General features: G+C 51.2%; 1 protein-coding gene across 5 annotated transcripts in view; it reads left to right on the top strand.

Moving 5' to 3' along the window:
* The window catches only part of SLC22A23 (solute carrier family 22 member 23), a 172795-nt gene that overhangs the window by 119421 nt on the left and 36584 nt on the right, over positions 1-16790 (top strand). For 3 of the 5 annotated variants that reach the window (XM_025891073.2, XM_073877515.1, XM_073877516.1), the window contains exon 4: positions 6824-6992. In XM_025891073.2, coding sequence (XP_025746858.1) covers positions 6824-6992 — 169 coding nt within the window. Of the gene's footprint in view, positions 1-6271; positions 6781-6823; positions 6993-16790 lie in introns of those variants that run through there. The other 2 variants (XM_073877520.1, XM_073877517.1) reach the window with 2 other exon arrangements.

The raw sequence follows: 16790 nt of genomic DNA, 5'->3' as shown, positions 1-16790 counted from the left end.
AAATACAGACTTCAGTTTTTGGAATAAATATTGTAAGAAAGAAAAGGGCTGTGTTTATTCACTTACATATTATAGAAGGATGGGACAGGTCTTTTTAAGCCTGGTTCTAAAATGGTTTTTTTTTTTTTTTTTTTTTTTCTTAAATCAAACAATCATAATTCCGAAACCCAGTGAACATTTAGGTGAGTGTGCTGGCGGGGGTTGGGAAGGTGAGAAGAGACTATTTCCTGCCGGCAAATCCCTTAGACACCGACACCAACGCAGTGGATGAGTTTGTCTGCTACCAGCACAGCTTTGCCTCTCACCTAGTGCTCCTTGCCTGGAAGCTTCTCAACACACGGAGCGCCTCTGGTGCAACAGCGCCACACTCCCCTAAGGGGGCCTGAGCGGCAGGTCAGGGGCATCTGCAGGTGCTGAGCGTGCGTATCCACGGAGACTCTGCTCTATCTGAACGGGGCATTTTGTTTCTAATTAAATTGTATCAGCAAGGAGTTTCTAGATTATTGGGCATTGAATACCAGCTAAACTTTTAAAACCCATCAGGCTGAACATTATGACACCTTTAGGCATAAATGAGAAGGCAGAACCTTTGGTTTTAGCCAAAGGAGGCTATTCCACATGTTGAGGTTCTTGGTGGACGTTCAGGGGCATTCCCTAGAAGAGCTTTGCTCTGTAGCTGTCACCTGACTTCTAGGCTCTGCCTGTAGCACCTCCTAATCAGCCAGGTTCCCCCAGAGGTGTCCTGGCATCAGCCCATGGAGTTCGTGGAGGCCACACTGGGGAGCTCCTGGTTCAGAGGTCACAGTGGAGCTGGGTTCGAGTGTTGGAGCCCCCTGGATCCACCCCTGGAGCTCTGCAGTCTTAGAACCATTCAGACCACATGACTAATTTCAGCTACTTCTGCTCTACATCACGTCGAGGGGGAGATTGTTTAAAGTCTGGTCCGCCTGCATATAAAGCCTCATAGTGGCTCTTGTGGGATCATGGAATTTCCAAGCTGGATGGGACCTTGGAGAGATGTTTATTCCCTTTGCAGATTGACCCCCAAATCTCTGGTGGGGAGGTAGTCAGCAGGACAAAGCATCTTCTCCCTAACCTCTTGCTCCCAAAACAAAGATAAAAGCCACCATGGTGTTTTCTTCTTAGTGCAGAATTGATGAAATCCTTCCTGAACTCTGACGTTTAATTCTTACACCTTGCCCGCACCCCCAACTCTAAAGCTTTCCTCTGCCTGGCTCCTCTCTGATGAAGGATGCCCACGCTGCATGCCCTTGCCTGTCCCCAGTGCCATTTTGTCATCCATCTGTGTGCTTAACCAGGAGAGTAGAATGATGCGGCCACCTTCATAGGCTTTGACCTAGATGAGGCTGGGGAACCAGGTCCAGGATGGCCTGGAAGGGAAGCAGGGTAGGAGGTGTCGATCCATACTGAGAGCACTGTCGGAAGGCCAGGTGGCCGGCTGGGCCAGCAGCTTTGAGACAGGGCTTCATGGGGGACCCTGTGTGACCTCGTGAGAGTGTAAGAAGCCTGACCTCTGTATCGAGGCTCACCCAGAGAAACAGAACCAGGAGGAGATATACAGGAAGAGATTTTCAGCAGGGAATAGGCTTACACAGTTGTGGGAGCAGGTTATGCAGATCTGAAATCTGAAAAGAGGGCAGGCTGGCAAGAAAGACAGGCTGGAACTCGGGCACAGGATGAAGCTGCCATCCACAGGCAGGATGTTCTCTTTTTCCTCAGGGAAGCCTCAGCTCTGTTCTGTAAGGCCTTGCTACTGATTGAGTCAGGCTTGCCCAGATTATCTAGGATAATCTCCCTTCCTTCAAGTCCACTGATTGTGGACTTTAATCACATCTACAGAACACCTTGATAGCAACACCTAGATTACTATTGATTGAATCCCTGAGAACCTAGCCTAGTCACCTGTTGACCCATCACAGTGACCCTCCCAACCTCCTTCTGAGGAGAGGCTGTGGGCCGTTTAATGACCCTCAGCTTTGATGATCTGGTTCTGCTTGGGTCTTTGTCCTCTATCACCTGGAATGACTCATCTGGGCAGCACGCTTCTCCTCCTCCAGGAAATTTGTAAGGATCTGAAAGCTTCTGAAAAGCACATCCTCTGAAAAGATCTCCCGCCCCAACACCATGTTTCCAGTAGGCGTCACAGACGAGCATCGGGCTGCCCCTGTACCGGCGTGCTCAGACTGCTGTGGTTGTGACCCCCCCCATTCTACAGGCCAAATGCCTCTGCCAAGGCCTAATTCCATGCTGTTTGACTCTCATAACGTTCTGCAATTCCTCTGCCGTCAACGTCTGACAAGCTTAGAAGTGTAGCTTTTCAGCCTTCCCCATTAAGGCATTAGGGAAAAAGTCATTTAAGAGTAGGGATTTCTGATGTGGTTTTCTTGGTTCACTTGGTTCTGTTTTTCAGTTGATGGATTATTGCTAGGCCTGAGAGAATCTCCATGAAATAAAATATATGGAGAAGAAAGAGTGTAGACTGTCATTGTAGGTTTTCTTATTCAGTCTTTTCGAACAAAACCCATTCCTACCCTGAATCGATTCATTCATTCATTTATATTTTTTTTAAGTAGTCTCTATACCCAGTGTGGAGCTCGAACTCACAGCCCTGAGATGAAGGGTCCCATGCTCTACGGACTGAGCCAGCCGGGTCAGTCCTTCAATCCTACCTTGAAATTCACCAGATCAGGTGAATAATAAAGAGGTCAGATGAGACCAAAGAGTGACTTGGCAATAATTATATTATTATATATGGTAATAATCCATATTATTACTTTGAAAAGCCAACATGTCACATTTTCTATGTGCAACCACTCTATGCTCATTTAATGCCCACAATAGCCCGTTTTACAGATGACAGAACTGAGGCACAGAGCTCACAGATGACCAGACCAAGGTCACAAGCTTTGAAGTGGTGGGGACAGATTCAGGCGCAGGCTGTCTCGCATCACAATCCAGGCTTTTCACATTTGAATCTACGATGCTTCACCTAAGATGATTTCTTGTGTGTGTGGCCCTTAGTTGTTTTACATAAGGAGGGGGGGTAGTTGCTGCCCATAAGTGAAAACCTACTAAGATGACTTCAGGGCGGGCCTCCCACAAAAGTGCATGGCATGCCGCCCGGGCCACTCCAGGTGCTGCCAACCAGCTAGCGGTGCAGAGCTGTGGCTGCCTGCCTGTGGGTGGCCTGTTCTCTGTGATCCCCAGGTCCTGAGGGGGCGGTGCCACTGGGACACCATTCCCTGCTGCCAGCAGGTTTCCCTGCCTTTCAAGATTTTATTTATTCATTTGTCAGAGAGAGAGCACAAGCAGGGGGAGCAGCGGAGGGAGAGGGAGAAGCAGGCTCCCCGCTGAACAGAGCCCTATGCGGGGCTCGGTCCCAGGACCCCGGGATCATGATCTGAGCCGAAGGTGGATGCTTAACTGACTGAGACACCCAGACGTCCCTCCTGCCTTTGAAGACGGAGGCCAGTGGCCCTGGCCTCATAGCTGTAGGCATCTCCAAGGTGTGTGAACCCCTGCACCAAATGCCCTTGTTTGCAGAGCCGGGAGCAGGCCCCCTGTGGGCAGAAACCACCTACCTGCCGTCTCTGTCCCCTGCTACCGGATGCCAGGAGTCAAGGCTTTAACGCTGTGATGTATTTCTTCCTCTCTTCCACTTCAGGAAAACTGATTTCTCATCATCCAAAAGGAACATGTGATTAATGGCAAGCCTAAAGTGCCTGCCGTTCTTTGATAATTGCTTTTTTTTTTTTTTTAAACAACTTTATAGCCACGTTCAGAACGTAGTGGATTTCAGGCAGTTTGGAGAGGATTTCTGGTGAGTCAAGGCAGAAAGGTTATTATATGCAAGTGTCATACCTGTGTCCTTAGATCAAAGCGCTGTGTTTTTCCATTGCCCTGGCGGGAATGCTAAAATATATGGATCAACTAGAGTGCTCGTCCATTTTTCTACCTGGCGAAATAAAGTGAAATCTCTGCTAAGAGTCCTTGCAAAAGCAGGAGTGGAGCAGTCAGAAAATGATGTTACTTATTCAGCTCTCAGATACTGTCTGGGAAGGAAAAACATTTCTCGCGCTGTGGGTGAGGGTAACCGTTTGGGGGAAGTATCGTGAGCCGGTGCCTTGCAAGGGGTCATCCGGGGATCTTGATAAAATGCAGAAGCTGATTCTGGAGGTCCGAGTGGGGCCTGAGATTCTGCATCTCTTAACAAGCTCTCGGGTGGTGCAGATTCTTCAGGACCTCACAAGGAATTAGAGGAACCCTCCACCCGCCTATGGGAGAGGGATGAGAGAACCCTATGGGAGAATAACTATGACAATTAATCACTGTCGTGTCGACAGGAACGCTGACATATGTCCTGGTCACAGCATGTCATTTGCAGCTAGGGAGGGGGGTTGCTGAGAAGTCAGACTGTGGAATCATTTGCCCATCAAGCGACGAATTTCTTTTGGCCTCCACAAACCCACACCCTCATTTGGGAAGTTGCCTTGTGATCCTTCATGCGATAGCACGGAGTGTAGACTAGCTTGTGGGATGAGACGTCCCGAAGGGGTCTGTAGTAAAGCTACCATAGTCTCGGATAGTCTCATACTTACCAGGGCACAGAATTAGAGAGAGAGGCAGTGAAGAGCAAATCCACAGGCTGTGTGCCATGCCCGTTGCACCTGCCAGCCCACTGACATGGAGCCATCGGCTGTTTGAACAGTATCTCTCTGACTTTGTTTAAAGCTTACCTGGGTGGCCAAGTGCTAAACTGTCTCTTCTGAGACAAACCTGTGCCGAGCCCTGAGCAGCGAACTCACCCTGGCTTATGCTGATTGCTGGTTTCCATGGCACATCTATCGCTTGTGCCTACTAAGTGCAAGCTACCACCTGCGCCAGTTCTTTTTTTTTTTTTAAGATTTTATTTATTTATTTGATAGAGAGGCAGAGAGAGAGCGCAAGTAGGCAGAGCGGCCCACAGAGGGAGAGGGAGAAGCAGGCCTCCCGCTGAGCAGGGAGCCCGATGCGGGGCTCGATTCCAGGACCCTGGGACCATGACCTGAGCTGAAGGCAGCCGCTTAACCGACTGAGCCACCCAGGCGCCCCCCATCCCTCTTTTCTAAAAAGACCCTGATCCATTATTTTTAAGAGCAGAAATGCCAGATCAGGAGTGAATACCCGAGTCCCCCTAGGAAGTGATCTTTTAAGTGAACCCAGCTCGTGCCTATTGAAAGGAATGGCATCGCAGTAAGTGGCCGGGAGAGGGCTGCTTAATCCTGTTTTCTTAATTAAATGGCAAAAAGTCCTTTAGAAGCTATATGCAGTGTGGCCAGCTTTCTCTCCCGCTCACCCATCACTGTGATGATCATCTGTTTGTGACAGAGTGGCAGTGGAAATTTTGATGACCTTATTATTCTTTCCGTGCAGGTGAGCTGGTGTAGATATGGGCTGGCATGGTGCCCTATCCTTGTTAGGGCTGATTGCATCCTTGTGGCCAAGTGTAATGTGTCTGTTTTCCCCTCAAACCTGCTCCCCTCCCTATTGCCTTTCGACCTGCTACCTCAGCTGTGGTCCCTAGACAACCAGTAGATGGGCCACAGCCACGGATCCACAGCCTCTGGAAACAGAGGCACAAAAAGTATTCTCTCCCAAGGGTCTTTCTCCTTTTTTAGAAAGTCATTTTAACTATACTTAAAAAAAAAAAAAAAAAAGCAAGCTTTCAGGAATACTGCATGTTGTAGAAGACTAGCAAACAAACCGACATGTTCTATGGGGGGGCAGGGGGACGGGGAATGTATAAAACTCAGCTTACGTTGCAGCGCGGAGGACCTTGAGTATAGGACTTCACATCCTGGATCTGTACAGCTGGCACTTGGGTGCTACAGCTGAAGGTTTTGTGACCGTCTTTTTTCCCTCGAGGTCAGATTCAGAGCATAGATTCTTGCCAACAAGGGGGACCATGGTGTCGCTGCATTCAGGAGACATTTAGTGAAGGCAGACAGTGGTGCTATTTTGAACTTCTGAAGATAACTCAGACATGCCTCTGCTAGAGGAGCTGTCTCTCTCATGGGGACAGAGAAAGGGTCGTGCGACACCCCCATGTCACAGTGGGCTGCAGAATTCCAGCAGGGAGGAGAAACTTACTACCAAATCTGCTTTATTGATTGTTTTTTGGGTTTTGGTTTTTTGGTGCTTTTTTTTTTTTTTTTTTGTCTTGTTCAGATAGATTAACCATGGTGCAACTTGGTCTGTCTTGGTCTCACAGTGCAAATAGATGGCCTGGAACTCGCAGTTCCAAAGGAGCACAGGAGTCGGGACCAGAAGGAGGGATGGTGCAGGTGGCGGGAGTGAGCAGACGGACGTTCCAGGTGGAGGGGGTCCCCTGATACAGCATCGCCCAAGGAAGGCACGGCAGCAGATGGGCAGGAGAGGGATCCTGCCCTCCAGCAAGCTCAGTAGCATCCCCAGAGCAGAGGAAGCGGAATTGTGCAGCGCAAACACTACAGCCCCATACAAAGCAGCGTCTCCTAGTGTCTGGGCTCGGCAATTCTGAATTACGCTCTTTTGCCGCTGACTCGCTCTGTGACCTTGAGCAACAATCTCTTCCTTCCCAGTCCAGGCCTCGGCTCATCCAGCTGTAAAAAACAAGGATCTCAACATTGACATGCAACGTAGGGCTCTCGCGGCGGCCAGCAAATAAATACGATTTCTATGGTGCTTGGTTGTTGGAGAAGGTTCCCTGACCCCGGTGCACCCGTGGCTCCTCCAGGCTGCGGGGCAGGGTGCTCATGTCTCTCTTGTCCCTTCTGTGTTCCAGGAATAGAGCTGTGCCCCCCCGGAAAACGGTTCATGATCACGATGGTGGCGAGTTTCGTGGCCATGGCGGGGCAGTTCCTCATGCCCGGGCTGGCCGCCCTGTGCCGGGACTGGCAGGTCCTGCAGGCCCTCATCATCTGCCCCTTCCTGCTCATGCTGCTCTATTGGTCGTGAGTACCCTCCCCGCAGGCTTCATCCCCTGCTGCTTCTGCAAACGCTTTCTGAAGGGCGCCCCCCACCCCCGGGGGGAGACATGTGAGGCCAACCACTGGGGGCCCGCCCTCCCCCAGCTCCTGACTGGTTTCAGCTTCTGCTTTTTTTGTGAAGGCGTTTTCCTCCTTTATAAAATTTCCTCTCTCAAACCTGGTATCCTGGGAAATGTTGAAACACCCACAGAGATGGGCGGAAGAGAGTGGAGGGAGCCCCTGAGCGCCTTCCACCCAGCTCCGGGAGCCTGCCCTCCCTCAGTGTGTCCGGACGCCTGCTTGCTGGGTTATTTTGATAGGATTTTTATGAATAGATTTGCAAAGGGAGGATTCTTGTGTTGGGAGGGGGTACTACGGAGACGTTCAAGGGGTGATTTAGGAGAGCCCCCCTTATCTCCCCTAGATTAGGGACAGGCAGAGACTACAGTCGTGGACCAAATCTGGTCGCCACCTGTTTTGGCAAATACAGTTTTATTGGAACACAGCCATGCCCGCCCATTTACGTACGTGTCAGCTCGGGCTGTTGTCACGCTACAGTGGTGTTGCTGAGGAGGGTACAACAGTCTCATTGGCCTACAAAGCCGAATATTTACTCTCTGGCCCGTTACAGGAAGTTTGTCCACCCCTGCTCCTGACGAGTCCACTAGGCCTTTGGGAACCGTGTATAACTTTGGCTTTTGGCTGGCTGGCTGTAGGGAGGAAACAACTGAACACACTAGGCTGGTGGGTGTGACCTGGGCAACTAGATTTTTAAAAACTCCCCGGAGGATTGATGTTTAGCAAAGGTTGAAAAACCCCCCTCTTGGATAGAGAGATGTTTAGGAAAAAAAATGAGTGTTCAGCCTTTTTTTTCTTTTTTTTAATAATGCCTTTCTTTCTTTCCCTGCCCCTCCCGGCCCTCTTCATGCCAACGCTCTGTCCACACGCGAGTACGAGCCACTGTACTGTAGAGAATACATACTATTCTTTGTTGCTCTTACTTGGTCACTAATGGAAACCCAACTTCTGGCAAGAAGTCAGTTAGCTTTAAGTGTTCACTGGAGCAGAGAAGGCTCCTTAATTGGGCTTCCTTTGCTAAGGTACCAGGGAGGGGAAGAAAGCCCCTGCCTTTTAGCTTCATGGTGCTGGGCCCCAGCCCCGCCCTGGTAGTAGGTCATCCCACAGAGAAACAGCAGTGAGTGAGGGAACAGGTGCATTTTCCTCCAGAGCCCAGCTCTTGGTTACTGTATCAGAAGAACCTCGCAGCAGCAGGGAGGTAGCTGTAAGGGATGAAGAAAGGCCACCTGCCGGGGAGTCGCTCATTGGGGACAGCTGCCCCCCCCCATTCCCCCCTCCCCATGCTTCTTGCAGCCTTGCCTGCCAGCTGGGGCTGGACAGCACCACCACCACCACCACCACCACTCCCCCCGCCCCGCCGCCCCCACTCCGCGCAGGAGTGGGAGCTGTGCATATTTCAGGACCTCCTGCTCCCTCCAGCAGGGGCTTAGGAGGCAAAGAATGAAATCGTTGCCCAAAGCAGGATGGAATGGGCAGTTCTTCCTTCTGTCTTCTAGGCAATCCTTCCTGTTCCTTCCCTTGCTGCATCTGGAGTGGAACCTTGCTTGTTTTGGAATTCAGGGGCATTTATTTATTTAACAAATGCTCATACCATGTTCATGTCATACACAAACTGCAAGCCCTGTACAAATAGTAGGTTATTCGGTCTTCATATTTCATCACCCCACTGTACAAATGGCAAAACTGAGGTCACCCAGCTGGCCCTTGAACCCCAGGCCACTCTTAACCACATGCGGTGCCATCTCCTGCCTTCCCTGAGCTTCTGTCTCTTGTCTCGGACCACTGGAGCCCCTGGGAGAGAGCCTCTGGCCCTGGGAGAGAGCATTGTTGCCCTAGAGGATCCTCCGTGAGGAGGATCTGACATCCTCCCAGCTACTGCCCCTCTCACCAGAGCGCCCAAGGGGCCCCGGAGCTGTCTGAGGGCCCCTGGCGGGGGGGGGGGGGGGGGGGCTGGAGGCCTGAGGAGGGATGGACACAACCTCCTGGTGGCTCACACTCCAGTAAGAGTTAGGCTTCAAGTCTCCACAGGTGCTATCCCACCTGCCCCGGGTAGGAGGACACCCAGCAGGGAGAAACGGCAGGGAAGGCTTTGGAATAGGTCTGGGGGACTGACCCACATGGTAAAGGACTGGGGTTCCTGTTGCTCATGTTGTATTTTTTATTTAAATTGAAAAAGTATATCAGGGTTTAATGGCAGGTAAGACACTCATTTCTTTAAATATACTATAAAACCTAAGAAAAAAAATTCTTTGAAACTTACAAATGTAAAAACAAAATCTAGTGAAAAAGGCAGCCAGGGTGCTTTGATAAGTAAAACGTGTACTCAGACCAGCAGGTGGACGGACGTTCCGAGTCACTGGTGCCGTGTGGTCACAGCTCTGCTGCTGCAGTCTGGGGGAGACCAGCTCTACCCAAATAGGTAACTGCTGTGATCAGCATCAGTCATTCTGTATTTATGTTATTCTCTAAGGTGCTCGGCACATGTCTGACCTACACTAAGTGCTCCTAAATCTGAGCGGCTTTGCAGCTACAGTCGTATCACCTCTTACCCCGCGTGGAAGCCAGGGTGTAACAGGGGGCAGGCCAAAGAAATCGGTGGTGAGCGACGCATTCCACCTTTGCCTCTAGCCTTGAAAGGCTCCGTAAGAATCACCGGCTTTCTCTGGCCAGCCGCCCTTCCTGCCATTTGTTGTGGGAGGTAGGAAGCCCCTTGCCCCCAAAGGCTCTGTAGCTTGACAGGATGAAGAGGGCCGCTGGGTCGGGGGGCAGCTGCAGCACAAGCCAGGCGGCCAGCTGTGGACGACAAAGCCGACACTCTCGCTTTCCTTTCATGAGCAAGTCTTCATGGTGGGGGCCCAGGGGACCCTACAGAGTACTGGGTACTTTGGGGTCCCTCCAAGAGCAGATGTGGAAGCAAGGACCCTAAACCAAAGTGCACAACACAGAGTCGCTGTCGCGCAGGGCCTTGGCATGGGAGCAATAAGACAAAGCGGGGAGATTGACCAGAAGGGATCCTCTGGTCCACAGGGTGGGCTGCACTGACACGGACCCTCCAAACACACACCCAGTGCTGGATAAGGTATCACATCAACCAAATATGCCCACGGTGCTGAGCTCCAGTGCCGGAAAGGGGGAACGCCCAGGGCCCAGGCCAAGCAGAACATTCAAGCTGGAGTGGATACAGAGGCAGCCTGCAGGGCAAGGGGACCAGAAAGAGGCCCAGGGAGCTGGAGTCTTAATACCTGTCCCAAGGGCTGGAGCTAAGGTCTCAGGCCCTTTATGCATTTATAACTGAGCTCCTTGAACGAAGCCAGGACTCCAAACTGTCCTGTTCTAATAACAGTATTTGAAAGTCTTTGCCCACCACAGGGACTCAGCTCCAAAGCTGGCTGATGCCTCGGACTGTGGGCAGAAACGATCCACCTCTAAGACATGGAGCCAGGAAGTCTGCACCACCCATGGCTATGTGTTCCAAATTCTAACCGCTTTGTAAGGCTGAGGAATTGTGAAGCTCGCTGGACCCTCTGGCTCAAGAATGAAACCTCCCACAGAGAGTCACTGGAGACTCACATGGAAGAAAATGCTTACCAAGGATGAACTCACAGCCAAAAATCAGAGTCTATGGGAATCCATTCTAAGGGCCTGAAACTATAAATTGAGAAATTTGCCTTTCAGGAACTCTAGGAAACAGAGCAATCTGAAAACGAAGTTGATTCAAATAATGAATTAAGGTAGTTACCACTACCTCATGCCGAACGCTGTCCTAGCTACTAAGTATTCCAGATACTGCACATACATATGAGCGAAAATCTCTCGTCTTTTGAAATCTGTATTACAGTGGGTATACGGGGGTGGGAGGGAGCCCAGAGACCATAAACCCATACTCGAGCAAATAATATTCTTCCAAATAACCACCACTCTGAAGACATGAAATAAATCAGTGGGGTGGAGAGGAGCAAGTTAGGGTGGTCAGGAAAGGCGTTTCTCAGGGAGTGACTTTAGGGCTAACACCTAAATACGTGATCAAAAAGAGGAAGTCACACAAAGTTCTGGGTGGAAAAATAGGCAAGGGGGAAGAGCAGGGCCAAAGCTGGCTTCCACATGGCTTCTTCTGGAAGAGGAAGACGGCCAGTGGGGCTTGAGTACAAAGGACAAGCTCAGACACACAGGTGGGTCAGACCACATGTGGCCTTCAGCACGATGGGTTTGTTTTTTGTTTTTTTTTTTTTTTAAGATTTTATTTATTTATTTGTCATAGAGAGCACAAGCAGGGGGAGTGGCAGGCAGAGGGAGAAGCAGCCTCCCCTCGAGCAAGGAGCCCGATGCGGGACTCAATCCCAGGACCCTGGGATCATGACCTGAGCCGAAGGCAGATTCTTAACTGACTGAGCCACCCAGGCGCCCCTTAATGGGTTTGTTCTGAAAGCCATGAAAACACATGGAGGTTTAAACGGGGGAGGAATGTGCTCTGGCAGGTGCTCCAGCAAGGTCTCGCTCTCTGCCGCTGGGGCTGGTGGAAGAGTGGCCGAGAGCGGGACGGAGGGAGCCAGTGTGGTGTCTGCCCCCATGGTGGACGGGGTGCTCACCTGGAGAGGCCTGAGTCCAGGTGTGTTTGGGAGCAGCCCCAGTGAGAGGTGCTGGCAGGTCCGCTGTGGCCCACAAGGGCAGGAGAGCCACGGCCCGGAATGTTCCCTGGGGGCGGGGGGACAGGGCTCTCTGTGGCACGGAGGCCCCGCGGGCACTGGAGCATCAATCCTGTCCTGAGGGGAGACCTCGAAGAGTCACAGAAACGGGGTGACTAGCTGGCGAGAGGGAAGGTCTGATCTTGAGTCTTGAGGGCAGTGGGGGAGGCCCTGCGGATAGCTGGGAGCCCTGAAGGAAACACAGCCCGTTTGGAAGGGTGGGTTTCCTACTCCCCGGGCGGGGTGAGGCCGGCGGGTCAGGAGATTGCCAGCCACCAAGAAGAGAAGACGGTCCCCTAAAGATGGGGGCACACCGCATCCCGGGGGCCCCACAGGGAAGCACCAGCTGGTCAGGAGGCAGAAGGAGAAGGAGGGAGGGGAACGGGGGGCAGGAGGCTTCCCTGCTGTTTCAGCCGGAAGAAAGGGGTGAGGCGGGGTAAGCAGGCCCCAGGTTGGCTAATGTGCGTAATTTCTGCAGGCTCTGGGGCACAGGCCTGTCCCTGGTTGTCTGGCACCTGGCTCTGGGGTGACTAGAGCCGGTGGACAGTGGCCAGAGTGTGAGAGCCCACAGAGGAGGTGGTGAGGGTGTGGGCTCTGATCGGTTGGTTTGTCCTTGAAAGGTGCGCGCACACTGAATTGTTGGCTATTGCTAAGACTTGGCTAACCTGGGGGGGGGGCGGGGAGGAGGGGCGACAGTCTTCCCTCCCAGAAACCTCAGAAAATGCAGGAAATAAAAAGGCATGATTAATCCGCAGCCCTGCAGCAGCTCCAGGGTTACAGAATATTCTGGAATGAAGTGAGCCAGTCAGGAGGAGGTGGCAGCAGCCGAGGTATGATGCACCCAGGGGCCGGCCGGGATTGGACAGGGGGTGTGGTGAGTACAGGTGGATCCCGGGGAAGACATGGCGCGCGAGTGATTGGGGCCCCAGCGGGTGAGCCTCCGGAAGAGATTAACGTCCTTGCATGTGCTGCCTGGGGAGGCTGCTGACCCCCGGGTCCAGGCGGGACCAGCTGCTGGCCCGCGGGGCTTAGGTGGAGGAAGAGCTTCAGGGGCTCAGTGGCCTGAGACAATGAAAGGATGTGCTCGCTGGGATGCTGGATGCTTTGCAGAGTCAAACTTAGGCACCTCATCAGGAAGCAAGAACAGAAGAAGAGAGCCTACTGTGAAGAGTTCTCACCTGAATGAGAATTCTGGCAGAGGTAGTGGGTGACTCCGCAGACAGTGCCAGTGCCTGAGGCTCAGATCCCCACGGTCTTTGTCCCTCAGGACACCAGAGCCTGATAGAAGCACTTGCTCAGTCATTTCGCTTAGAAAGGAAGAAAGGGCAGCAGAGCTTCAGGGGTCATCTAGAAGGAACTCATATCAGCCTGTCCTTTTTCCAGAATAAATGTGGACTTCTTCCGGGGTCACAGAAAACAAATGGGGTTGGGGGAGGGGGAGAGTGCAGATTCAGTATCCAAAACACCAGATGAAGGGAGAATCTAAGAGAACCTCTGCTTAGATGTGCTGCTAAGTGGCAGGTGAGCCCAGAACGGACGAAGGGGTGCTTGCGGGGCGCCTGGGTGGCTCAGTCATTAAGCGTCTGCCTTCGGCTCAGGTCGTGGTCACAGGGTCCTGGGATCGAGCCCACGTCAGGCTCCCTGCTCCGCGGAAAGCCTGCTTCTTCCTCTCCCACTCCCCCTTTCTTGTGTTCCCTCTCTCACTGTCTCCCTCTCTGTCAAATAAAGTCTTTTAAAAGAAGAGAAGGGGTGGTTGCAAGGGCTGCCGCTTTCTAATTGCACAAAGTGTATAAAAGCTGTCCCTGTCAGTGGGCTGCAGCCTGCCCCAGGACACACAGCTCGGGGACAGAGTGTCCTCCTCGTGCAGGGCACAGCCTGGGGCAGTGCGTTTGGGGCTGCAGGTCTGCATTAAGTGAGACCGTCTTAGAAAACCATGGTGTGGACAGTCAGGAAGCTGGTACACAAAGCAGGTGGCATCAGGTTTTCTGGGGGGATCTGACTAGGGGTCAGGGATCTCCCAGAGGGAGGAGGCGGTGGAGAAGGCGCCACGGGCTATCTGCCTCACGTGTTTGCAGAGCACAACATGAAGTAGGAATTGCAAGAGATGAAGATGTCTGTGCCGCTCTTCCAAAATGTTGGTACGTGACCTCACCACACCTTCAAATATAAACTCATGCTGCCGATTCCTCGCGATTATTCATAAAAACAAGCGTGTGCACGTCAGCTTTGGCCTCGGTGCATGCTGGGGGGCCGTTGTGATGCCGACTCAGGAAGGTCCCCAGTGAGAACACCCACCCTTCTTCAAGCAGCATTGGCTGGGTGTGGCGGGGTCATCGTGAACCCAGAGGACACCGTCCTGCCCCGTGGAACAGCTCGGCCAGGAGGAGAAACATCACATGGTTCACAGGCCGCGCCGCCTCTGTGGCAGAGGCCCCGTGATGGACCCTGATTTGAACATGTCTTAACATTTTAGGGACGCTTTTCCCAAGATCAGCTGCAAGCTTCTGTGTGTGACACTATAGTAACCATTAACCCTTGGATTAGGTTGGTGGGTTTATTCCTGTTTTTAGCTGGGGGAAACCAGGGCATCAAAAAGCTTCACCAAAACACTCAAAAGTGTGAGAAAGTCACTAAAAGCTGGTTTTCGAACATCAGTGGTTCTCATTGTGTGGTCCCTGGACCAACGGCCTCATCAGCACCTGGGAACGTGTCTGAAACACAAATTCTCATGCTCCACCCCAGGCCTACTGCCTGGGTCCGAATGTCTGGAGTGGGGTGCAGGTCTGTGGCTTCAGAAGCCCTCCAGGGGATGCTGACGAGCGCTCGTGTTCAGGAAGTGGGGTGGGTACACCACAGAATAGAGGCCAGATGTCTGCTCATGGACTGAGGGACCCGGTAGCCCCCCCCCAAATAAAGATGGTGTCAAAGCATAAAGAAGATCTGAGTCAGCTGTGGAGGAGTCACACTTCTCGCAGGAAGAGGTTTCTCGGTCCTGCAGGGAAAGGAGACAGATGCCATCGTTGAGGATCAATGAGATGTCATGCAAGGACTGGCTGTCTGATCCAATTCCACTGCGGAGAGCAGATTTGTCTTACCGTCTCAGATAGCAGAAGTCAGAGATATTCCCGGAACGGATGAAAGAAGGCCGAAAAATCTGGGTCCTGGGTCTAACAATTTTATCCGCACTATGAGAACATCAACCTAGATGCATGTGTGTTTTGGAGTCTCAAGTTACAGCCTGTGCTGAAGGGTAATGGGAGGGGCAGCTTTCTCCCCCCCTCACTGTCCCGTCCTCTGAGCAGGTTCAGTGGGGGGCATCCTGTGAGTTTTTGCCTTCGGTGCGACCTTCCACCCCCGCGGGAGAGCTTTGGGTACAGTTTTCTTTTACTCTTCTCCAAGACCGTTAGACAGGTACCTAGTTAGGGAGGATTCTCATCTTGTACTCACAGAACGTGAGTTTTTTTGCATGAGCTGCTTCGAGAAAGACAGACACGCTGGAAATGTGTGAAGATGGTGAATTATTAACCGTGCTTTGTTCAGCTGGAGTTTCATCCTAACGAGAGAAGAAGTGCTGTTGGCAATCAGCGTGATCATCAAAAGCATCTGGGAAGGCAATAAGAAGGAGATAATAAACCATATGGGAAATAATCAGGAAATAAGAGAAAGATCAAGCTGCAGTACAGAACACTGAGAATAAGTAATAGTATCAATTCCCTGAATGAAAGATAAACCTTGAAACAGGAAACAGAGCACGCTGTCCTAAGGAACTCACAGGGTAGAGGAGTAAAACAATTAAAACTCTTGGGAAAAAGGTATGTGCTAAAGGGGATTTTAATTTTTAAAAATTTCAAGAAAAAAGCCATTGTAAAACATTTAAATGGCCTCGGGTTACATATCCAGCGTAAAAATGTACTAACAGTTCCAATATGTAAATGGTCCTAAATATCATTGGCTCTTTTCAAATATCAGAAATATTTTGGACAGAATAATACTCATTTTTAACATTTCTGGAGGGTTTGCTCCGAGCCAGGCACCGCCAAGCACTTTCAATACTTTGGCCCCTTGGACCCTCCTGGTGACCCTCTGAAGGAGGTACTAGGAAGGCCTCTAGTACAGATGGAGAAACTGAGACACGGGGCTATTCAACAGCTTGCTTTGTAGTCCTAGAACTGGTACCTGGAGCCGAGGCGTGAAAGCCAGAAGGCAAAACCCAGAGCCAGAATGAGGACCAGTAGCCTCTCAGTCATTGTGCTAGTGGTGCTGCTGGGCCCCCGGGGGTGGGACCCAGCATGCCGGGAGGATGGGGAGGCCCCTGGCCCACCAAGAGCACCATGCGTGGGGCACAGAGCAGGCTTCTCACCCGGGGCGGGGGTGGTCTTCTCTTCTAGCTCCTCTTGTTATTTAGCATTTCCCTAACGTGTACAAAAACATTTCTTAAAATCATTGGGCAATCAGTACCTTCCCTAATGGGACCTCCATAAAAATGTGTTAAGTGGGTGAATTGATTTTGCTTTTTGTCATTGTTGAAATGATTTTAAAAGACCTCTTAAAATTGTGTGTGTGTGTGTGTGTGTGTGTGTGTGTGTGTGTGTATTCATTCCAGCGATTATCAGTCTTTTTTCTTGGCCACACACACTTGGGGACATAGTACCTTCTTCCATCAAAAACAGCTTTATTTCAGAAGCCGGTCAAGGTACCACATGCTGCAAATTCTATTACTGGTAAAGGAAGGGCTGCAGGGCTCCCAGCACAGCAGGAGGGAAACTGAATTCAGTTCTACCAACAGTAAAGTCACACGAGAAAATCTTTTCCTCAAAGGAAAGTGGCAGAGGTGAATCATAAAAAGCATATAGCCTCTGGGAGCTTGAAAATCTGCAATAATTATTTTTACAGGTTATCAGATAGTTAATTTGGAGGGACTTCTAGGAAATTTAAAGCCAAAAAAGAAATTTACTCAAATCCTATTTGTCAGCAAATTATCTAAGTGGGGGGAAGATTTGGTTAGTCCTGACGAAGGCAAGTG

Source organism: Callorhinus ursinus, unplaced genomic scaffold (assembly GCF_003265705.2).
Source record: "Callorhinus ursinus isolate GAN/ISIS: 27379988/994484 unplaced genomic scaffold, GSC_fseal_2.0 scaffold26, whole genome shotgun sequence".
Lineage (NCBI taxonomy): Eukaryota > Metazoa > Chordata > Mammalia > Carnivora > Otariidae > Callorhinus > Callorhinus ursinus.
The sequence above is the reverse complement of the archived record's forward strand: the minus strand, read 5'-3'. Positions and strand labels throughout refer to the sequence as shown.